This window comes from Cryptomeria japonica, chromosome 8, assembly GCF_030272615.1.
Source record: "Cryptomeria japonica chromosome 8, Sugi_1.0, whole genome shotgun sequence".
Lineage (NCBI taxonomy): Eukaryota > Viridiplantae > Streptophyta > Pinopsida > Cupressales > Cupressaceae > Cryptomeria > Cryptomeria japonica.
Genome location: NC_081412.1, coordinates 489,364,501 through 489,390,887, shown reverse-complemented (window position 1 = coordinate 489,390,887; position 26,387 = coordinate 489,364,501). Strand labels below are relative to the sequence as shown.

The 26,387-nt window shown below is 32.3% G+C and overlaps 1 protein-coding gene across 1 annotated transcript; it reads left to right on the top strand.

Annotated features, from left to right (window-relative positions):
• The first annotated feature begins 4,139 nt into the window (after positions 1-4,139).
• LOC131060064 (protein HOTHEAD) lies at positions 4,140-8,366 on the top strand. The gene is made up of 6 exons (XM_057993166.2): positions 4,140-4,261; positions 4,965-5,224; positions 6,429-6,819; positions 7,080-7,429; positions 7,522-8,006; positions 8,102-8,366. The coding sequence occupies exons 1-6, from the start codon at positions 4,192-4,194 to the stop codon at positions 8,154-8,156; spliced, it is 1,611 nt and encodes a 536-aa protein (XP_057849149.1). The 5' UTR covers positions 4,140-4,191; the 3' UTR covers positions 8,157-8,366.
• Positions 8,367-26,387: the final 18,021 nt, after the last annotated feature.

Sequence of the window (26,387 nt, the reverse complement as noted above, 5' to 3'; positions counted from 1 at the left end):
ATGAATTGCACACAAGCTATTTCGATGAGGCACATTTTGGAAGGTTTTAAGATGAAAATCTCAGAACTAATAAAGATTTTGTGTGATAATACAAGTGCAATAAAAATTTCTAAAAATCATGTTTTGCACGCAAGGACTAAGCACATTGAATTGAAGTATGACTTCTTGAGGGAAAAGGTTCAATGTAAAGATGTTATCTTGGAGCATGTTTCTACCAAGGAGCAGCTTGCAGATATCTTTACCAAACCTCTGCTTAAGACCACTTTCGATTATCTTAGAAGTCAATTGGGGGTTGTCCCTCTTTAGTTGAGCATGATGCTGTTTGCATCAGTTCCTGAGTTACTTGTAGAATCTTACATGGCTTGATGAAGAAGTGGATGTATTCCACAGGGGGAGCATCAAGTTGCAGTTTGATGTTGATATACAATGAGAGTAGAATTACATGTTTTTACTTTCACTTTGGCATTGTTGTCAAAGGGGGAGAAGAATTATGTGATTAAGGAGAAGAATTATGTGTCTGATTAGGTGAACTAGCGGCAGGCTGAAGACAGACAAAGCAAGGTGAATACTTGGTAATGTAAACCAGGATTCCTATTCATGTACCAATCTCAGCAACAATAAGAGGTGTTGATATCTGTATTTCCATCAATGCCAAAGGGGGAGATTGTTGGAATTTTTAGTTTGTTGGCATTTTGTATATAGACTGCATTAATGATATGTTGTCATTGATGTCGATTAAACTGGTAATGGTATTCATGTTATTTCTAATATTATTGTTTTTGATATTGGCTAGTAACCGGTAAGAAGAACTTTGTGGAAGATATTGTAAACCGGTATGTTAAGTTTGTGAGTTGAACCGGTAAACCGGTGTAAAGGGTTAAACCTTTCTATGCAATGTAACCGACAAACCCTATCAGTTGTTAAACCCTAACCGATCAAGTTTGTTGGTTTATTATTTGATGAGAGGTAATGATGGAGACACGTGTGATCATTGTATGAGGATAAGTTCAAATTGTTTCTGCGCGTTTGTTTGTTGTCTAGGGAAGCAGCAAAGTGGATTGCATCTAATGCACAGTGCGTGATGAGTTACAAAGTCCGATGAAGCAGTGATCATGGAGCGGTTGGAATTTTCTTGAAGAATGTGAAGAGATTGTTATGATTTATAATGGTCAAGATTGTACCAACTTGTTTGCAATCTCGATGATTAGGTTTTGTTGTGTTACTGACCTAATTGATTTGTATTTAAGGTCAATGAAGTTGCTTGTAAAATTTGTTAGCAAGATTGGCAGAAACCCGTTGAGTGTGTAGTTGCCTAACCGGTGAATGGATCTGCACTTTGAGTTAAGGCAGATTGAAGCTTAAAAGGATTTGATCAAGCAAATGTAGTTCTATTCAGACAGATCAAGAAAGCATGTTGTTTTCTAACAATTACAACAGAAGTGAAATCTCTTAACTGGGTAAGCTCTAACAAGCTTGGTTACTTATTAAATCCTCTAACAAGGTGGTCCGTTAGCTTGGATTCTTAAATCCTCCAACGAGGTTACTCTTAACAGGGTATTGTGCTTTTCATCAAGGCATATTTGTAAATCCCTTAACCGGGTGATTCCTAACCGGAATTAGTTCTTAACACGACTTATTGTAAAGCTTTAACAGGCTTGGCTCCTAATAGGGTGAACTTCAGAAGAGTTCAGATAGCTATCATTGTGAGTCTCATCTCACTGTGGTTTTTACTTATTTGGGTTTTCCACCTATAAACATTTGTGTCAAGTGGTGAATTTTTTTGTGGTTATGATCTTATTTGTTGATTTGATTAACGTCTGATAAGGCATGATAACTAGAAGCATTGAGAGATGAATATGTTGAGATATGATTAAGAATTGTTGATGTTTAAAAGATTAGAGTTATTTACTGTTAAGTTGTCATAACAGTCAAACCGGTTGATGTCAAGTATTCTTTTGAATATTGATCTTGACTGAGATATGTTTACTTTGTGTGATTGAATTTGAGTTTGGGAACTTTGTATCAGTTTTCTCAGTATATTGATTCACCCCCCCCCCCCTCTCAGTATTCTACTGGATACTTATTCTTTCATCATACCATCACAGATGACCTGTACAATGTCTCTTGCCAACACTAAAACTATGGAATTCTAGCTTGTCATTAATGACAACTATATGATTTAGATATTTCGAATGATCTCGTGAATATTTTTTATATCAATGTCAATAATTAGTAGCTTTGATATTCTTACTTGATGTTAATGATAATATTTCCACTATCTGACATATAAAAAAGCTATTAGATTACACTTATTGAAGGGATATAAGAAAAGCCAAAATGGAGAGCTCAAATCCCAAGATGGTGAGTAGATAATGACGAGCTTATTGTTGGTGAAAACAACATGCTATTTTTAGTTTGTGAACTCATCTTATTAATCTTGGAATTTTTATTATAAAATTAGGCATCACATTGTCAATGGTTTTAGCTAATATTTTCCTAAATATCATTTGAATTTTTCATTTATTTATTCTCTTATTTATTTAATTCTTGAGATGGACGTTTCATAACAAGTTTTGTCGGTCCTATTATTCTCCTATAATTACTCTAGATCTTTTTTGGTGACACTGTAATAAAAGCTTAGTCTCTAGAAGTAAATATTGATTACTAAATAATGAACTGAGTTCTTTTGGAGTGTAGGGTTTTTTCCTTGAAAGATTTTTCCCCACATAAATAATTGTATATTAATTTTGTACTTTATAGTAAACATATGATTAAATTTTTTCATGTGACTTATCATCTCCTAATGGTTGAGTGATGTGGCTAGTAGTAGATCATAATGTGTTAGCACATGACTACTTTATTTTTTATCTAATTTGTGACACTTAAAACATTAAGATGATGTGTGGTGTAACCCAAAACATTATTGAACCTATGGTAAACAAAATTGTATAGAAGGTTTGATGGAAGTATGACTATTGTGGAGCCTGATCTTGTGTAATTTGTCACGCATCATTGTTGGAGTGTATGTCAAATCTACAGAAGCTAGATAGATGGTCCCTATGTTATCATGATCTTTTGTGAGGGGTTTTAATGTGTTATAGACCATGGTCTTAATATCACATGAGAACTGTAGATCCTTCTAGATTAGGAGGTGTAATGCAATGCTATTTTTATATAAGACATATTTTGATATGATTCAACATCATAAACTAAGGACTCTTGAAAGGTTTACATTTCAATATAGGATCCCTATTACTCAAGTCAAAATATTTAGCATGCAAGTGGATGGGTAACTAAATCATATGAAAATGGTGTCTCAAGAAAGTAGAAATAGAGGCTTGAATTAGAAAGACAAGGCTACACGTTTAATTTCATCCAATAGATAGATCCACACTTGCTACAAAGTCTAAGATGTGGGAGTGATTAATACGGCCATTATAAATGGAGGTAGGCTAATGGCTAATAAATAAAACTACTATATTTATGACAAGACCAACAATGAGACCCACAAATAAATAAAAGTGTTGTAAGTACAGTTTTTGCATCTACTATAATTAATAATCTTATTTATTTTGAAAAAAATTTGATCCGAATTCTAAACCCTCTCTACCTTTAAAAGTAGGTGATATATGATTTAATATGATGTGAAAAATGTACACTTAATTATGAATTACTATTATTTTTAACTTTATATAAAAACAAATTGTACACTCAAACAAAAATTTATGTTATTTTTATAAATAAAAATAAAATACTTTTAATATCCATGGGACCAAAGATACATAAATAAGATACACTCATTATAATGTCAATCCATAGATGGACCATCTTGAACCTCGTTAAATAAAGCAGGTAGTTTAACCGGCTTCTGTGTTCCTAGTTAAGACTGTTGACCATTACTTAAATCAAAACCAGAAGTATTGTACAAAATGTAATTGAATGAGATGCAGACGTGACTGGTTTCATATACCTAACCATCCAATGCAGTATTGACTAGTCGATATATTTTTAGTAGCAGCTTTTTTAAGTCTTAAAACATATCAACTACCCAGTCGATTTCGTACATAGATCATAAAATTTGAGAGCAATCCCTGCATTTTTCAGATTATTTAAGTACGCTCACTTCTTACCAAAGGTCGAAAAACTTTGAGAAGTAAAGTCTGTAACTCAGAATAATTCAAGGCAGCTGATATGGGTGTTAAAGCGAGCACGCTGTTTATGAGCCTCCTCCTCCATGCCTTTCTCTGCATCTCTGAAAATGGTTAATGAGTTTTGTTTCTTTAAACATGATTTTTCAAAGTCTATAATATCAATTTTATAATATTTTTTAATGGTAGACATATAATTTCTACAGTCTATGATGTTATTGTGCAGTTTATTGTGTGAGTTCATTTTCTGGACGTTTTAGATCAAACTTCATGATCCATCATCAGGAAGAAGAGAAGAAGACAAGAAAAAAAGAATAGAATAATTCTTTTCTCTTATCTTGTTCTCTTCTTCTTCATGATGGATCATGGAATTTGATCCGAAACGTCAAGGAAGTAAATTCACACAGTTGATTCCAGAAACTACATACAATATACTTTTTATATTTGACTATATAAATTTTTTGTCATCAATGTTCCATCATATTTATAATCTATCATCAGAATGATTATTAAACTTTTTTATCATCAATATTTTGGAACATACCCTATAATCTGTCATCTGAATAATTATGTAAAGTTTTTATCATCGACTTTTCAGGTCATATTCTATAATCTCGCATTTGAATGATTATATAAGCTTTTCTATCATCAATATTTGACATCATACTCTATAATTGATCATCCAAATGATTATGTAAACTTTTTATCATCAACATTTTAGATTATACCTTATAATCCATTACCGAAATGAGATGTACCAAGATAAAAAAATTAAAAAAATTGAAACAATCTGTTTTATTTGTTTATTTTTGTCAGGAGGAGAGCATTCGATTGCAAAAGAAGCAAAGAATGGTCAGTGGAAGAAGTCAAGGTATGATTATATAATAGTTGGCGGAGGAACTGCTGGGTGTAGTCTTGCTGCCACTCTCTCACAGAATATGTCTGTACTCCTCTTGGAGAGAGGAGGATCTCCGTTTGGTAACGAAAAAATATTGAATATAGAGAATTTTGAAGCAAATTTGTATGACTTTGGGTCGAATCGCTCGACAGGCCAGCTTTTTGTATCTGAAGATGGGGTAAGATTCAGATAATGTCTTTACTGAAATCATTGCTTTACAGATGACTAACGTGGGTTTGCATGGGATAGAGGGGCTTTCTAATCACTAAAAAATAGCATGGGCTTTGAACGTCAGAAACTATGGTTTTATTCATACTGTCTATTCAGATATGAGAAGGTATTTTTGTTGAGGTATTCGAAAAGATTCAAAATTTAGTGTGTGATTTAAGTCGTTCTAAGTTTATATTTCTAGATTTAAAAGTGTTATCACATACATTAAGTAACATATTAAGTCTAGAGGATGTTCGTCAGCTGTGTTTAACACTTTTAAGTCTAGAAGTGTATTATTAGTGTGACCACACATCTTAAGCAACATATTTAAGTCTAGAAAATGTCAGTCAACTCTGAGTATTTAACACTTTTAAGTCTAGAAGTATAAGCTTAGTGTGTGATTTAAGCCGTTCCTAATTTAGTTATGCATTTAGTTTTTTTTAAGGTATTCAAAACAGACTTTAAAAAGAGAAAGAATAATAGTTGAGCATTAAGTTATGTTTTGTTGGTGTATTAATTATTTATTGATTTTAAGATCTAAAGGGTACATTTCATTCAATTATGAATATTCACAATTAATATTAATAAATTTAAAGTCACAAATACTAGTACTATATTATTGATAAAAAAAATAGGACATTAAATTAATAGGTACTATCACAACTATTGAAAAATGCTCAACTAGTATATCCTTTCTCATATTTATAAAGTTAGGACAATTGAATGCTAGGTTGTTCTTGTACTTTTAATTGCATCAACAAATTGCACCTTCTTTTATTCTTCTCTTTTTAAATTTTATCATTAATTTTAAATATAATATACATGAAAGTATATATTAAGAACAATTTATGCTTTTAAGGAAAAAATTTCGACTCATAATTTATGAATAGATTTTTACATGAATCTCTCTCAAAAGAATGAAAGGTCTAGTTAGCACTCATTGATTTTCATTTATTACTTTCTTAGTACAAATATATATATTTACCTCTACAAATTTAGTTGATTTTCATATACTTTCTTTATACAAATTTGAAAGAGGTAAATGAAAATCTACACAAAAATGTTGATACCCTTCAACTGATTTTCAAATATTTAGTGTAATGACTATCAAAGCATGGCCACTGTTTATCATTTTCAAGCTAACTTGAGTGAAAATACTGTGTACTACATAGGTGCTAAATATAAGACCAAGAGTGTTAGGAGGAGGCACCTGTCTCAATGCAGGATTTTACACACGTGCAAGTTCAAGTGAGGTGAAAGCCATGGGATTGGAGCCAGGCCTGGTGGAGCAGTCTTATCGTTGGGTGGAAAGTGTGGTAGCCCATCGACCACCCCCAAATGAATGGCAGAATGCAGTAGCAAAAGGTCTTATAGAAGCAGGCATTTCTCCTTATAATGGCTTCACATATGATCACATCCCTGGCACCAAGTTTGGTGGGACAATTTTTAATAGCACCGGACATCGCTCTACAGCTGCTGATATTCTTGTTCAACGTGCCAATCCAAGAAAACTTACAGTTTTGCTGTATGCAACAGTTCAACGTCTTCTTTTTGTTACAAAAGGTATTTTAAAGTAAGGAAAATTAGTTTTGCTTAAAACAATATATTCAAGTTTGAATGTGCTTGGATATTTCAGTTTTTTTATGGAAGAAGAGAGTGTGATTTCAGATAAATCGTGTAAATAAATCAAAACTTAAAATATGTTATTTAAACTAGATAAATTAGGTATAACATTTATAGATTGTTTGAACCTGAGAATAACAATGTCAGTGTTTGTAAATATTTTTTTATTACACTTTATGTAGTACTGTGTTTGTTTGCAGACGAAACAAGGCCTAAAGCAAAAGGGGTTGTTTTCATAGATGCTGATGGAAGAGAGCAACAAGTCTTTTTGAAAGATGGTAAAAGTGAGGTTATAATATCTGCTGGAGCTTTGGGAAGTCCACAGTTGCTTATGCTTAGTGGGATTGGGCCTGCAGAAGAATTGAAGTCCATGGGAATAAAAGTGATAATGGACCAGCCTGCAGTTGGGAAGGGTATGGCTGACAATCCCATGAATACCATTTATATTCCCTTGGCAATTGGAATACCAGTCTCTCTCATTCAAGTAGTGGGTATCACAAACTTTGGAAGCTATATAGAGACATGCAGTGGATTTAAATTTTACAGTAAGGTAAATATATAATATAAACATACATTTACGTATTATTCATTTCATGTATATTATTATGATGGGGGAATGAACTAATGTGTGGTGGGAAACAGAGTGTAGGGAAGAAGGATGGAATTATTCTGCAAAAGGTGAAAGGTCCTCTTTCCAAAGGTTATCTGAGATTGGATAACAGTACCAATGCTGATGATAATCCAGTTGTGAAATTCAATTACTATGATCACCCAATGGATGTACAGAGCTGTGTGAAAGGAATAGGAACCATCGAAAAGATCATTAAGTCCCACCCAATAAAAAAAATCATTTCCCCCAGCACGAGTCTGAACAAGATCATGAATTCAAGCTATCAGACTGCTGGAAATTTGATTCCCAGGAACCCTGAAGGCTGGGGATCATTAGAGAAGTTCTGTAAAGATACAGTCACAACAATTTGGCATTATCATGGAGGATGTCAGGTGGGTAGTGTTGTTGATGGAGAGTATAGACTCCTTGGAGCAGATGGTGTTCGAGTCATTGATGGGTCCACTTTTCTTTTCTCTCCAGGAACTAATCCTCAGGCTACAGTGATGATGCTTGGAAGGTGTGTTTTCTTTTTTCTTCCCTTACTTTGAACAGCTTGTCATGCTCTTTCTGCTTTGTGTAGAATAAAATGTATATCTTCTTGTGATATTGCAGATACATGGGAGTGAGAATTTTGAGAGAAAGATTGGGCCCATCAGCAGGAGTATAGTTTGCAGCTGTTACATAGACAACTAAACTTCATGTTCAATTCGAGTATAGAAATTTTTTGAGGTTTTTGGAGTTGGTTTCCTTGCTGTGCATACTCAGGGATTTAGTTTCATACTGTCCTGTCTGTTTTTAGGCCCTCTGGGCTTTTTGGAAATCTGAAATTTAAGCTGTAACCTTTCATATGAATTAATATATTAATCTGGCATTGCCTTTATCGATAAAAAAAAATTAATAGTGTATATTTTCTAATTGAAAAGAGTATTGTAATAAGAGTGATTATATTCTAGTATTGTAATTGTAATATTATTAAAAAATAATAATATTTTTTATTTATTTTTATAAATAAATTATAATCTTGGTTTGCTTTGATTTATATATAATCTTGTATAACAATATATTATGATTTATGTAGTGATATGTTTTTATAATAATATTGAGAATTAATCAATTGTTTTGCCTATATTTTTATTAATAAATTGTAAACTTGAGATGACTTCCATTTTTATATATAATAAAAAAAAAGGTTTTAACAATTTATTTACAAAATCAAATTATTTATAAAATCTCTGATCAAAATTACCTAACATCTTAATAACTTATCATAATACATAAAAAATAATAATAAAACACTTATTTTAGCTCCTTGTACCTCATTCTCTGACCTAATACTAATGAACTTCTCCATCTACTTTCTCCTATTTATCTCGATGAAACCAAAAAATCTTCTAAGGAATTGGACTCTGTTAGCAGCCTTTTGATGTGTTTGGAGCATTGAAGAAAGTTGAGAGGCAAAGAAAAAAGGAAACCAGTTCACCATTTTTCCTTAGGCTTGAAGTTTTTTAAAATCTGCAAGTGGGAGCACCAATGCTATAATGAGTAATGTTTACCAAAAACTATTTTTTAATCAAATTTTAAGCCATCTTTGAGCTCCCCCAGGAGCACCAATGCTATAATGAGTAATAATTACCAAAAACTATTTTTTAATCCAATTTTAAGCCAAAATATTGATTCTATCTTTGAGCTGGCCCAGGAGCACCAATGCTATAATGAGCAATGTTTACCAAAAACTATTTTTTAATCAAATTTTAAGCCAAAATATTGATTCTATCTTTGAGCTCCCCCAGGAGCACCAATGCTATAATGAGAAATGTTTACCAAAAACTATTTTTTAATCAAATTTTAAGTCAAAATATTGATTCTATCTTTGAGCTCTCACAGGAGCACCAATGCTATAATGAGAAATGTTTACCAAAAACTATTTTTTAATCAAATTTTAAGCCAAAATATTGATTCTATCTTTGAGCTCCCGAGATCCAAAAGTGTAGCTACAAACATGGATGACATATCTGAATTCACCCTATACCTATGCTTTGATTCTTCTTCTAGCCTCTACTGAACTAATAATAGAATCAATTCACTTTAGGTCTTGAAAACACATTGTAGTCACTTATTTTCACCTTACCCAAATGCCATTTTTCTCGGGTTCTTATTAGTTGATGAGTAAATCAACTCCACAATGGATTTCGTAGAGACATGTTTCATGGAATAAGCTTCTAATTCCTCAAATAAAACAAGTGCTAAATCAAGGAAGGGACATTATAGAAAACTATTAATATAAAATTTGCATGTATTTACATATCAAATTTAATAAATTTAATAAATTAATACATATCTAAATAAAGGATAAATATTAATCTTAAGATAATTATCTTTAATCTATCTTACAAATTGAATAAAAGATTTAAAATAAAAAAAAAAACTATTAAGAATCAAAATAAAATGTATTTTAAATTTAAAATGTTTTTTCCAATGATAGTTTTGAAATTTTGCTTCATCCTTGAAGTCATTTGACTTATGTTATCTTTTTTCTATTATCTTAGTAGATAACTTTTTTAATTTTTTTTGTGTTGGAGTATCAATATGTGCACAAGTCTGATACCAAATTCTTGGGTATTGCACTATAAGGAAGTTTATTACTGATTTTTTATGTATCAAACTTCATAGAAATTAGATAGTAGATGGATTGGATATCAGAGTTGGATAAGTTCTGACATGATGTTATTGGCATTAGGAGAAGCTTTATGTGGGATCAGAGTTTGCAGAAGTGCAATGCTAGTATAAAAGTTGTGGGCAACCAATGATTTAAAAGGATATTTTTTGTTAGCGACAATAAGGGCCTTGATGTTTACACATTTTCCTTATTTTATTTCACATGTCTTGATATGTATTCGTATTTTTCCATCCTGGCATGATTGTAAAGATATGTTTAACATCTCAGACAATGGCTACTGTTGGGTCAATTTGTTATCTTTTGGAAAAAATTAAGAGTTGTTCATCCTGGCATGACTATAAGAAAAATTCTTATGTACAATGTTGAACATGGGATATGATGTATCCTTGATCTAACCTTAGCTTTGCATTAATGATAGTACTTTGCATATACAACATATTTGGTACACATGAGAATTATTTTTATTACTATTTGCCTTGGTTTTTGTTAATTTATTTTTCTGATTCTTGTCTCCCTTGGTGCTATGATGATTTCCTATGAGTTGGAGTTGCTATTGTAGTTGGTTTTGAGTATTTTCTATTTGCATTTGCTTGTGGTGGTTGGTGTGTCTCATATATTACCGGGATCAGAATATTCATTTGCCTTTGATACTTTGAAAGCTACCTCTCTTTTTAAAGTATTATCTTTCATAATCCTCATCTCATATGTAGTAAGTATTCCATGAACTTCATCCATTGTTATGTGTTCAAATCTTTATCTTCTTCAATAGAAGAAATTTTTTGGTACATCCTAATTTTTTTCTAAAATCGCATTTTTTTGTAGAAAATATAATGATTTAAGCCTTGAGAGGTCCTATTTGAAGGAATTTATTGAAGAGGGTTAGATAAAACTGCCTTTGATAGAACCTCTCTACTCTTAAATGATACCTACAATGGATTCTCCTTCGCATCTATCAAAATGCCGACAAAAGACCACTTTTACATTAGCTTTTGGGGGGCCAAATGAATTTATTTAGAAGTTTTTTCTGTATGTATGTAGTCCTTAGTATAAGGTTTCTAAAAGGTATAATTTGGAATATATTTAATTTCACTAATATATTTATTTTTTATTTCTTATGAAGGTAATTTTTTTATCAAACATTAAGGTCTTTGTTTCACATGTAGAAAAAAAGGAAAATAGAGAAAAAAGCTTAAAAATTATCTTTTCTCTAAGTATTGATATCGTCATTTAAAAAAAAAAGAATTTAATTCAAATGCATACAAAAAAATGTTGTGCATGATGTCATACACCTCTGTCCAAATTACAACTACTCTAACATCAACAAGTAACTAAAAGAAAATATGCAACCAAAAATTATGAAAAAATTATCCATGCACTACATTTTGGTGTTAAAAATATATATTTTAAAAAGTAGAATTTTATTCTTTCTATTAAAAATGTTATGTATGACATCATAAATATCACTTCTGAAAAATGTTGATTACTGTAAAAATTAATTTATTAAAAGTTGCATAAAAATATCTATAATTTATTTCTAATTTAACAAATATATATATTTAGAATCTGTAATGCCCCACCAAGAAACCCTAAAGGATACAACTACAAACACTCGAAAAGAGTGTAAAATATATATATTTTAAAACACATTGAATGCATAAATGCATTAAGGTAAATATTGCATTAAAAATTGCACAAGCGAAAGACTTAACTCAAACTCCTAAAAGGTTTCCCAATGTGGATTAATTATTTAAACTAATCCTTACTTAAGGTCAATTAATCCACTTAAGATATATATACATCCATTAGGAACTTAATTACACTAAAAAATGATTGTTTTATACTTTACATGAGATAACACTAACATTTCCATGCTTCATTCATGATTAAACATTCAATTACATTACAACAATGATTTTAATTTAAGATATAAATTCTACCATCTAAATCTCATCATAATACATTGCTTTTACATTTCAAGGATAACATAATATTACAATTGCACTTAAAAAAACAAGTCTCATAAAGATACATAATGATTACATCAAGTTACAACTGCCATGAAGGCATACATATAAACAAATGATACAATCGACCATATAAGTTCCAAGAGATACAAATATGATCCAAGATGAACAAAGAGGATCCAACTAGTACAAGGAATATAGTAAATCCAAGAGATACATCTGGAGCACCTGTGAAGTTAATCCCTCGCAAGAAAACACAAACAAACTACCCAATGAAAAGTGGCACTACCACCCGACCATGTAGCCCAAAAATGACCACCCCTTTGTGCTAGGAGATAGTAATAAGTCTCTCAAGCAAACCACAATAAAATATCACATGGTCTAACATGTACAGTGGGTAATCACATAAAGAATAAGCATACAAATATGACTCCCACAAGAATGCTCCAAGTAAAGCCAACACAAGACTACACACTAGTGAATATTTAAGGGAAGAGTGTCATCACATAGTTGGTATGGGTTATCTTGGACGGCCTCCATAGGCAATGAACCACATCCTAGGTTATCCTGGTAGCCTCTCGCGAACCCCCGACCCCCATCCATGACTCATGCGGACCCAACAAATATTTCATGAAGACAAGGTAGTTGGTTTTCCATTCCAGGCCTTCCCACTGCATCTCGAGTCTGTACTAGCACTCAACCATGAGTGGCGCACAATTAATCTTGATTAATGTATTCAAACCCAACCCCAGTTTATTAATTAAGTTATCACTTATTACTCAACTTCCAAGGGGTTATCCTGGCAGCCACTTTGGGCCCCGACCCCCACTTAGAAGCCACTCTTCCTTATGACACTACACAACCTCCAAATAACTCCAAGGAAAAACACATAAGCCAACCAACACAGGGAGTTCAAAACAAAACTGAAAAAACAACTTGGCTATACAAACCTTCTACCAAGGTTAAAGCAACTGGAGGTGTGAAACAGACAACTGGTCTACTCACAAGACAAGACCACAACCAGAATAAATCAAGTACAACCACAATCAACACTTAACCAATTATTTTGCACGATAGACTCGCATTCAACAACATACCAACATGAATAATGAAAAATGACTTTTTTCAAATCAAACACCAAAATCCTCCAATTGGAGTAAATACCCAAAAGGTTCACTTGCACACTAAACATATCCATATTAAGGATCATAAAAACCATTCAAAATATAATTAAAGCTATTGTTATCTAATTGTAGCTCTTTCTATTAATCAATTTCTTCTCGATAAGAAAATATACAATAGGGGACATGCATGAAAAGGGCAAAAACAACTTATTCTCAAATAGACTTGCACAATGCCTTGATTAAAAATTCATATCCACACACATGAAAATTTCCCCTTAAATAGAATTAAGCCATTAAGTTTTCAATCCAATAAATGACTAAAAACAGGTTTCACTTGCAATATAAATGCCAAGAAATCATTTGCGGAATAAAACCAAGTTACAGTCTAAACAGGTCGTTATTTAATCGAAATAAAGATCATTTCGACTGAAGCCATGTTGACTAAATTAATCTATGACTGCTGATAAGAACTTTGTTTTCCAAAGTTAATAAAATAATATCAAATCAATATAAACATTAAATTCATACTTTCGTAATTCCAAATTTCACATTTATATATATACATATATGAAATGAAAACCATCATTTATACTTGAAAATAAATGTGTTTTCCTATCTAATTCATGTTGACCCAGTTTGACTATAATTTCTAAATTTCAATATAAATCTTTTACTAATCATAACTTTCCCAATTTCAGCAATATCCTCCAAATCATATTCACTATCATCAATTTAATAATCCCGAATTAACACTAGATAACTGAGACATAATTATGCATATAAAATTATATATACATATATGAAAAGATAAATCATGCATTTATTTAATCTGAAAAATTAACAAAACATATTTATCTATTTCAATTTTCCATCACCTAACAAATATGATTATCCTCTAACTATATATATATATATATATATATATATATATATAATTAAATAAAATTAAGTTATTTTGATTTTATTAACCCCACGAAATGGGGAAAGGGAGGCAGTGGGGGGCGTGGGACCCATGCTGTGGGGATTCCATGACACCCATAGCCGTGGGTTCCCATACGGGTCCCCAACCCAGATTTTGAAATTAGAAACCCCCAATTTCAAGTTGATAAATAAAATTACAAGATTCTTCGTTTAAACAATAAATACAAGAATGCATTTTAAACATAAAATAAACCCCATATTCATAATGAGAAACACAGAGATTTCTTTACTAAACAAAAATTTCTAAAAACAGAGGTTTTAAATCCAACCTGATGAGCTTTCCTGGATGAACAAACTGAAGAAGAATCCAAAGCTCTCCACCAAAATAAACCTCAACAAATTTTATCATCTCCTCTAGCGAAACCTCCATTCACAATAGAGAAGAAAAATTGTTCCAAAATGCAAGGGCCCCCTATTCTAGAAAATTTTTCCCATATAAAGAATTTTTACCCCCAAAATATCTTTTAGGTTAAAATCTTTTCCTTGGAAAATATTACTTTTCTAAAAATGAAAAATGAAATTCTTTTTCCAATTAATAACATTTACATTTTTCATTTAAAATAAAATTCCCTCACACACCAAAGTCAACACGCTATTTAATCCTTTTTAAAAAAAGAAGAAGTAAAAATGACTTTTTATAAATACACAAGGCATAAAAATAAACCCACTATATAATAATTTTAAACAATAATTTAAATCAATCAACCTAGCATGCTTGCTTTATTAATTTAACCATAAAAAGGTACCCATAATAAGTTATCCTTATTTAATTTATAAACAAAATTCACATTAAGCAACAATAGAAGAATAAATAAAGTCACAAAACGCATAACACACAAAACTCAACTAAACAAAATAAAGATATGACCCACATACCAATGTTGGAAAAGTGGCCTACTTGGTAATCTGATAGGGTTGACAAATGACTGAGAATGCTCATAATCGAGAAAGGCTAGGGATGACATTAGGGCCTTAAAACCATCTCCTCCACTTCCATCGGGTTAATTAGATACGCTCAGACTTGTGGAGCTAGGTGGAGTCAGTACCTTGTACCTGCAAATCCTGCATCATCGAGCCTCTCTCTCTCTCTCTCTCTCACTCACACACACACACACACACACACACACACACACACACACACACACACACACACACACACACATGCATTCAAACACGATAGACACACTGATGAAGGAGAATCATGATATTCTGTGTCTCATGGAAGTGAATGACGGAAAGTCATCTACTCGCACCCCATACAAACTCCACACAAACATGAGGACAAATACCTAGTGCAACTCACACATTAAGTAAATGTGTTAGTCCATCGTTAGTAACACATGAATACAATTAACATTTCAACATTTATAAAATACAATGCATAAGCAAAATTAACATCTAGGCATTCATAAGAAATAGTGCATAATCAACATCTACTCAATAAGAAATAATGCATAATCAAATCCACTAAATCACACTCCAAAGCATAATAATTGAATAAAAACATCACAACATAATGTATCAACCATCCACGCAAGCCACTGAAAAGTCAACCATGGTCAACAAGGTCAAATAGAGTCTGATTTGGGAAGGGGCATTACATCCTCCCCCCCGTAGGGTTCAAAATACTCCTGGAAGTCGCAAGGCTAGGATGGGACAACATGGACACATAAGTCATAGCACTCACATAATATAGCCCAAAATCTTAACTTATCTTAAGGAGAATGCAATTCACAAAATCAGTATACTAATGTATAGAAATCAACATCCAAGTCAACTATCTTAACATAAACATTTCCTTCCTTTTCTAAATCAAATAAATTAACAATGAAAAATCTTCCTTTTACGTTCTTCAATTATGAGAAAACAATGTGCTAAAAGAGTTACAACAAGATGATGCACCCTTATTCAACTTCTAGGAACCACTATTCCAACATGCATTCATACAAGAAAAGATCTTCTACAGAAATCCTTATCCAAAAGTATACATATCATATTATACAATTCATCATAACTTAGTCTATCCAAACATGAAAACATTTATTTTATATCAATTAACATCATAAAGATGATATTTACATGTCTACTACAACATCCTAAATTTACACACTTCCCTGCATTACCAGGATAACCACAACATACTCTCAAATTAAACTCTAAAATTCAGTTGTACCTAATATATCGTGCTACCTCTAAGGTACATAATGCATACACATTGAATGAATAAAGGTTCATAGTGTAAAATCATATCAACCACAACACTAAAACATCAATCCTAAGGCAAGATACTGCCTCATTCGAAAGAAGGAATGAATATAATTACCTACATCCAACCATCTAATGTCTACTTAATTCAATTAGAACTCATGTAGGCTTTTCAAACACTTGACAAAACAATAAGTTTGAGATCATTATTATTTATCTAAAGCTTATCACACAATCAACTAGATCCAGTTCACACTTCTTCCTACTACATCTTATGATTCAGATGATTACAAACCAATTTCATCAAAGAAAATACACTTATTTCCTTAACTGATCTCATTAATTATTTGGTTACCTCATTATGCCTAGAATCACTCTTTGTGGTGTTCTCCCTTAACACACTATTGGAGGTTCAAGTGAACATGATAGAAATAACAATTAACACCTAACTAGGGCCGGGTAATACAAACATTAAGAATGACCACCAGAAATCTCAAAAGAAAGTCATCCCAAAATAATGATCGCCAAATATGATGATAAATAAGAAAGATAATGGCAATTTCAAAATTCAACAAAATCGTAAACATGACAAGTGCCAAATTTAAATAAAAGAAATGATAATTTAGTGGTCCTTCCACCATAAGAAATCTCAAAAGAAAATGCTAGCCCCATAGTCACAAAACACTAGTCAAAAGATATTCAAAACACTGTCGCAATCAAAACTCGAAACAAAGTGACAATTTTCAGCCACACCATAGGGAGTAATTGCTACACAACACCCAAAATCACATGTCTTGAGTGCGTTAGAGAATGAATAATAGACACTAAGGCTATTCGACTAACGAGTTTACTTTAATACCATGCAATCTTTATACACATGAACATTCATATAATTATTCTTATATAACAAGTCCTATGCGGGTAGGGTACAAATACGACATTTCACACATAAAGGATATACACTCAAAGCATAACTCTCATACCACACGATATCTCTATCACAAGTATTACCTTCCCAAGATTATCATTTATCCATATTACTAGAATTCACAGATTGACTAAAGTAAGGAAGTAGCATCATTTCTATATTTTCACTGACCAAACACAACATTCTTATATAGTTCTTAACAATTACACAAAAGTTTTGTGAAGCTAAGAATTCTTTTTTTCAAAATAAAATGGAACCACAAAAAATTGATTTCCTATTCTCCATACACATTCTACATGTAGTGATAAGATTATCTTAATCAATATTTTTTTCCATTATGATCTATCAAACATCTAAACCATATGGATTACCTATAGAGTATATGCAAAAAGTATTCCATTTACTTACTTTACATGATGCACTAATAGACAAAACAAAACACTTTGGTCTTCAATGCAGAATGAAACAGGCATTCCTTAGTATATGCCTCATAGTATTTGTTAACAAATAAAAATATTTCTATTTAATTTCCAATACATTATTTAGTAGCATTTCTATGAATCTTTATAACTAGATAGAGAGAAGAGGGAAATAATTTCGATAGTCAATTGATTCACACATATGCACGTAAACCAACAAGATCACACAAGTATGGTTAAATTTTTCCCTATATGCCTATCACCTTTATTGTACTTTTTTTTTCATTTCACTATCAATATAGAAGAATGCAAATTGGCTTATCATGATATTTCCTTATATTAAACATGCCACTAATGTCCTAGTTTCCAGATGAGATTAATTGTAATGCCCTGCCAGGAAACCCCGAAGGGATTAAGCTAAAACACAAGAATAGAGTGCAAATAATTAATTTTTTTTTTTAAAAATAAGACACAACATAATGATACAATGAGTTATCAAAAACTCAGATAACACAGCGAAAGACTAAACAATACCTAAGGAGTTTCCCAACGTGATTACTTAATTTAACATCTAACTCAACTCACGAAATTTGATCCAATTAAGCAGGTTAACTTAATCTCATGTTGTTACTTTAAACAAGGATATAATTTGTTCAGTAAATTAAAATTATAGATAATAGGACGCGTTCATCCATTATGGTTGAAGATGAGGCTAACATGAGGAAATTTACCCCTTAAAGTTAAAACATAGATAACATGAGGATGTTCATTCATTAGAGTTAAAGCTATGGTTAACATGATTAAGTTCACCCAATAAATTTTAACCATTCATTACGTTCAATTTGCATTAAACACAAGCCATGCATCTAGTTCCATAACGTACTTTAACTTCATCATAAACTAATGAATACTTTCCATGCATACTTAATTTCCTTAACAATAGCTGAATATAATCCATTATTCTAGTCTACATTCTTTCATGACCCAATTTATTGCATTTAAAAGATGACTACATGCGTGCATTTATGATTACTTTCATCTAATCCACTTTATACATTCTAACATAATGCCATTCATACATGCCAAAACTGAAAAAGGAAACATAAGAGCATAAGCATCAAATAACACCAAATTGATATCGGAGTTCACCCCTAGAGGGCTACATCTCCAGGTCTGCTCAATTGCAAGACCCCTCTGATCATTAAATAAGTTAAGAATACATAAGGTTCACATCATTTACAATCCTGCCATCAAGGCAAACATAACCAATATACAAACGACCACATCGATCAATAAATACATAAATGATCCCTGAATAGGAAAGGATCCAACTAAACATAATAGAAGCAAAAACAAAGGTCCATTGGAGCATCCACAAAACTAAGACATTGCAACCCAAGGTCTAGCATGATATCAAGTACTCTCAAGGGCATAAGCAACATGACGACTCCACAAAAGTGCTCCTATCAAGACAACACAACAACACACTAGCGAACATAGGGACAAGTGTCATCACATGACCTGGTATGGTTACCATGGCAGGTCTTCATAGGTTCTGGTCCCATACACTGGGTTACTCTGGCAACCTATTCCGAACCTCCGGCCCATCCAAGCCTCATATGGACCCACACATCCTTTCGTGAAGACAAGGATGATGGTTTGCCATTTCATGCCTTATCACAACATGCTGAGTTTGTGTTGGCACTCCTCCCATGTGTGAGGCACAATTATCTTACTTAGTGATTCATTAACTAACTCTTTAATATACTATTAGGTTATCACTTATTAGACACACTTTCGATGGGTTACCCAACAACCACTTTGGGCGCGGCCCCAATCGAAATCCGCTTTCCCATACGACACTAGACTATACTCAAATGAACTCATAAACCAAGGAACACACATGGTCAAACAAACGGAGTTCAAAATGAAGGAAATAACCATTTGATCAAACACGAATTCATATGAGGTGCACTGACTGATGGTACTCTAACTAGAGACTTGACCAGCTATGGTCAACTACAAATCATCATTCAACACCCGCATAAAGGACATGACCAATTACATCACTACCACAAAACAACTGTCAAACTCGAGATCGAGGACAGAAATAGGTACCCCAAATCAATCCATACGACAGGGTCCAATCAAACAAATCAAGGCTTGCCATTATTCAAGCAAAAGCGAATACAAAAATTTAAACTTGCATAGGCAATAATTGGTAGAGACAATCTTTTTCCATATTGATTTAAACAATAAAAGTCGATCAAGTTTTCTAAATGATCTAAGTTTCCAAAATACATTAACAGAAAAATCACCATTACAAGGTAAATACAATACCTCAATTGCAATAGTACCATTTCTCTACTTCTCAATACAGAGGAAAACGATAAACTAAACCATTTATTTTACTAAATGAAAATATCATTAACTTACCAATTTTCCCAAACGATACATTATTAATTTTCCAATATTTCCAATAGTATTATCATTTAAATATTCAAAATATCCAATCATAAAATATTTCATTTCTAAAATTTCCAAATGACCTATTATCATTTAATTTCACAAATAATATATTCCTGAATAATATATTATTTAAAATTTACCAATTAATAAATATATTTTATTTTCAAAAAATTTCCAAATAAAATATTATTTTATCTTTTCCAAATAAGATACTTCCTGCAAGCATCTTTTTAAAAAAGAAAATAAAAATTAAACATTAATTAATATATATATATATATATATTAATTACTCATTAATTATATATATACATCAATTAATAATTTAATAAATAAAATTTATCATTAAAACTTTTTAATAAAAAAAATAATATATATAAAAAAAGCTTTTAAATAAAATATAATTTATAACTCCATATTTTTTTTATAACACAAAAAAAGAAGTTAAACTTTAATTATTTTTGTTTGTTTGTTTTGTTTTACAAAAAATCCTACCCACGCGGAGGACCCCACGTGGGCTCCCTCCCAAAGGGAAGGGTTGTGGAGTCCATGCCATGGACTCCACACAGCCGCGACTGTGTGGAGGCCATGCCATGGCTCCAGAGCCTGGCTCCTCCCTTGGCAGCCCAAGGCGTGAGGTCGGGGTTGAGCCTTGACTCCCCCACCTCACGTTAAACAACATTATCTTTTTTTATAACTTTTTTTTTGATTTATTTATTTTTTTTAATTTTTATTTACTGTAAAAAGATGAATACAACAAAAACACAGTCTCACAGAGACTTAAAAAAATAATTTTTCTAGAAAACATGGGTTTTCTAATATTTGCAATTTCAGGATGCCCAGATCCAGGAAAGGGAAAATTTCTCTAAAACAAACATCATATTTGAAAAATAACATTGATTAACATCCATTTATCCAAACACAAACAAATTCCTCTGATTAAAGCTTGAATTTGAAAGCATTAATTTGGAATTTTAACAAATTTTCATTGTAAACAGCCAACCCAGTTTTTTTTTAATTTTCAAAACAACCTGAGCAACCAAATCTAAACTTGAGATGGAAACAAAACAAGAAGGGTATGGATTGGAATAAAATTACAAATGTTTCATTTCCCCAGATAGATGAGATTTTTAATCTTCACAAATAGATTTCTTCAAAATCCAAAACAATTTCTTTAAAACAAAGAAGCCAACGAAATAAACCAGAGGCCTACCTAGTTCAACAATCCTGGCAAGATTGAAGGAAAGCCCAACCTGCAAGCTCCAAAAATCCTTTCTTTTGCAAAATCCCCAAATTTTTCATTCTAAAAAAAAAAAATATTTTTCAAAATACTCTTCCAAAAATATTTTCAAACCCTAGATTTAATGCCCAGTTTTTGACCAAAAATCTCCTTTGTAAAATAAAAATACTTTTACACAATTTATTTCTAATTTTGAAAAATCAAAATGCCTCTTCCTCATTTAATTTCTAATTTTCCAAATCAACACAACTTAACATTTAAATTTCAAAAATATAATGAGGGCAATATATATATATATATATATATATATATATATATATATATATATAATTTAAAATAAAATCCCCAAATTAATCTTTCACACTTTATCCAAAATATATATTAACTTGCTTTTCTAATTAAGATTGATTTTCTTTAAATAATTAAAATCAACCTTTCTATTTTTAAAAGGCAAAGAAATTAAATTAATTCTATTTCAAATTAGTATAAATCTTTCCTTTCCAAAAGCATATCTAAGTAAATTAATCAATTAAAATTAATCATTTAATTGAACTTGCTACCAACTTGAATTGAACAATTCCAATTAATGATTAATTGCATAAAAGGAACCTATTTAATTTAGTCCCCAAAATACTAATGCGTAAACACACATTAAATCAAATTAAATACCAAGGATTAAATACTCAATTTAACGACACACAAAACACGCAATCTAAGAAAGCCACATAGGCAGACGACCTGCATACGCAAACAAAGGGAATACTGACGACGACTGACGATGCTCACTTGAGCACGACTATGGTCAAATGAGGGTCTTACAACCACCTAATCCAACTCTAAGGATCACAGAGGTACACTCAAACCTATGAATCTAGGCAGAGATGAACCTCGCACCCATGCGGTACTGTACCTGAAAACTCCTGCAACCAAGAGTCATACATGCATACATATATATAAATTTAATGAAAGTGTTAGCCTAAGATTAATAACATGAAATAGGAGAACTAATAAACTTGCATACAAATTGATGCAAAACCACATTAACAGGTATGTACTAAAATCAAAACACCTGACTATAACACTATAATATGATAAACTAACCAAGGTCAAACCAAGATTAGGAATTGATTAGGGCAGGGGTACTACATTATTCCCCCCTAGATTCTGACTTACTCTTGGAAGTCGTAAGGCTAGATGGAGAACATGTCGCATGCATTAGCCCTGAAACTCATTCAAAAAATATTAGATTGCACATAGGAATCTTTCCACAAATAAATGAAACATTATTGCTAAATCCTTTACGAATGCCATTATCCATTGGCAAGAGACATCTAAATCCATACATTTCTTAAAATATTCTAGGAACTATCTATGATCATAGTAGAGAAACAAGAATTTTCTTCCTTTCATTACACCAAATTAATGCATTACAAAGAGGTAAGCAACAATTACCATACTCATCTACCAAATATGACAAGAAAACATGCCATCATGATCAATTTCCTTTACCAATACATTTTTTTCACGAAACTTTATCCATAGAACTAGCTTCAAATATCAATTTCTACAACCAACTTAACTTCCATGAAATAAGAGCAACATAGATAACTCAATTATTTACACTTGCTAGGCACATAAAAACCTTTCCAATGACTATGTCCCATAGCATAGTGACAAGTTAACACAATTTACTCCATGATTACACATAATAAACATCCACATAATTGGAATGCACAACTCAAAAGGCCACATGTGAGTATGTCTAATGCTCGGTCAAAGATAACATGCATGATCAACATCTCTATGCCTGATCTCAGAACAAATAACATGATCATAAATATCCAACATCTCACTCAAGGGCTTGATGGTGCTAGGGTACACCATAGCGGTGCTACCTTCCATACAAGACCTTCGTGAACATCCCTTGTTGAGTAAGGTGGTTAGCCTCCAATAGATAGTCACCACACATAGGTAGGTAGTGGATCCTAGCTGCATCACAACCTCACATACCCCCATCCTCAAGGTTCCCTACGTCTACTTCCTCGTATACACTCAACCAAGATCGTCTCCTACGTTCTTTGAGAGGAATTCACATTTCAACACAAGACTAGCATATGAAAACAATAAGGATAAACCAGTTTAGCCACCAAAGTACAGAAGAGTAAAGATAATAATCATCAATTCCAATAGTAAGGCAAGAAAATAATTCCGGAATTGCAACACCAAATCAAGTAAGAAAAAGATCGCAAGATTGTGGCTAAACCTTCAAGGTCAAAATAAAATAAATTGCTGGCCCACAAGGAAATAAATAAAAATGTCATAAGTGCACATAACATCACTATGTGACTAGCATCTAGCCACCAACGAGGAAGGAAGGAACAATCGTCTAGCTATCGTAGTAGCTCATCATGTGGTGTAGCCTAGTCACACATCCGCATGGCATGATAGTGTGCACCTCGATATCACCCCGCATCACGTCGTCACGCGGCATGGCTCTACCCTAAACTAGTCGGTAGGCCGCATGGCAATGTTTACTACATCCCGCATCGTGGCTCAGCACAACATGGCAATACTCCAAGCAGAAAAGGCACGCAATGGACGCATCTTGCATGGCAGTGTACCTCACGGAAAAGGGCATGCACAGGTCACACCCTACATAGCGACATACCTCATAGGATACTCACCGTAAGCGAGAGGTATACATGGCTAACGTCCACCCACATGTCTACCAACTCTGGCTAATTGGTAGCTCATGTGAAAAATAACATACCTTTCATGAAGACAAGGCAAAATATCCTCCAATAAAAACCATCATTCTGCTCAAGAACTGCCATCAATATGCTCAAATAAAGGAGAGGAATAGGCTGGCACACATAAACCTTATAAATTGGTTCATCAAAAGGGAAAATATTAAGTACACCTTTAATACAGTTTCATCATATAACTATATTTTTCCTCGAAATAGAGAAACTAAAGTCGCTTCGCCCCGACATTACTCGTACGCCGATCCATACTATTCAAGTAATGGTGACTTCTAATACTACCCCTTCACATACTGACTTATCAACAACCTGTGGGTTGGCACTCAGTAAGGTAACAAGCATGCAACAACACATAAACAGTATGGTTTTCCCATACCCATAAGCAAACATATCCTCCATGGTTGATTACTTCACCAATCCATGTGCACATATAATAAGTACTGGTTCCTCACAAAACACACGAATACACTAGTACTAGTTTAGTCACATTTACGGGGAGTACTTTTCAGTACGCTATCATCTACTCAAGGAAGATTTTAATTATGCTTTCCACATGAATAACTGAATCAGGTTTATTCTAGATACAAGTACTGAAATTCTTAACATTTCACCATCACATAAGGAAATAACATCATTCCTATATCTTTCTCTAATTCCACTAAGCATTCGTATTCACATTACTAACTATGCAATTTTCTTTCTGAAGCTTAAGACTTTCATCTTTCCATAAGAAGCCCAAAAGAAAACATACAATTTCATATGCGTTATAAAAATTCTTTTTAAATCAATGCATTCTTAGTAGCATTTCTAAAAATCTTACAATCTAGGCAAAGAGAAGGAAAAGAGAGTTTGATAATCAAACTATTTCCTACAAAGACACAAGATCAACAAGATCACTCTATATGCTAAAATTTCTCACTATAAGCCTATCATTTAGATGGTACGGTTTTCATTTCACTACCGTTTTAGAAGAGTATCAATTGACCTAACATGACATTTCTAATTATTATGGTTGCAACAAAATGTTCTAGTTTTTCGAACAAGAAATCAAGATAGACAATCCTTCGATAACATAAGACCTCTTGAGAACACTCACTATTCTTAGTTCAAAACAAAACATATCAAAATCTGCAACCTATCATTGAAAATTCAAGGTACGGTAAGAAGATAAGCAAGGAGCTATCAACTAAATAATACATATTAATGCATGCACATCAAACAAGCTTTTCATTCACACTTTCTAACCATAATAAGGCAATTACATATATCCAAAGGCAAGTTCAATGGAGCATTGCTAAAATAGATCCTCAATCAAACTAGTTTAAAGAAACACATAAAACAATATTTCGTGGAACACATTAATACACTCTCGAAGCTACTATAACATGTTCCCTTTTGATACTTCTTTTACAAACAAAGTAGTTTCACAAAATCAACTATTCGCATATTAATGCACCTTACTTAAGATAGAATTTAATTATGTTACTCCTATGAAACACATGGAGAATTCTTTAATGTAAACATACAATTTTTCTCAATAACCAATATGAACTTTCAAACCAAAGCCCTTTTATAATCTAAAAACACATAAGTGTTATAAGGCTCACACAAGGGCTCAAGAAGTCGCAACCTTCTCTTGCAAAAAGAAAACTCAAATAAGAGATAATTACACATATCAAAAACATTTTAGTTTCTAGAGAGAGGAGGAAGGGTGATAATCATTCAATTCGCTAAATAAAAAGTATTCAATATCTACCACACTAGCCCTTCAAGCGAACAACACTAAGCTAGAACATAACCTTAAACAAGCACATTTCATACTTTTAGATTCAAGAGAACACTAACCAACCCAAATGGATTAGTCTAAAGAGTACAACAATCAATAAGGAAGGTACATACGACTCTCTTTCAGAATAAGAGAAATTATAGACCAAGAAATCCATATGCAAAGAAAGTACATATAATCACTCCAAAGCACCAACATCAAGAAGGTGAAAACAAGGTGTGAACACACACGTTACACACAAGTTAAGGTCTGCTCAATCACACACATACAAAAACAAGGACAAGCATACAACATAAGGTCGATACACCTCACACCAACTATGGGCACAAGCGAAACTAGAGATCTC

Excerpts from the sequence above, each read along its gene's own strand:
- LOC131060064 (XM_057993166.2), top strand. The coding sequence starts at position 4,192 with ATGGGTGTTAAAGCGAGCACGCTGTTTATGAGCCTCCTCCTCCATGCC. Across the intron at positions 4,262-4,964 it reads TCTCTGCATCTCTGAAAATG|GAGGAGAGCATTCGATTGCA; the intron begins GTTAATGAGTTT and ends TATTTTTGTCAG. Across the intron at positions 8,007-8,101 it reads ACAGTGATGATGCTTGGAAG|ATACATGGGAGTGAGAATTT; the intron begins GTGTGTTTTCTT and ends GTGATATTGCAG.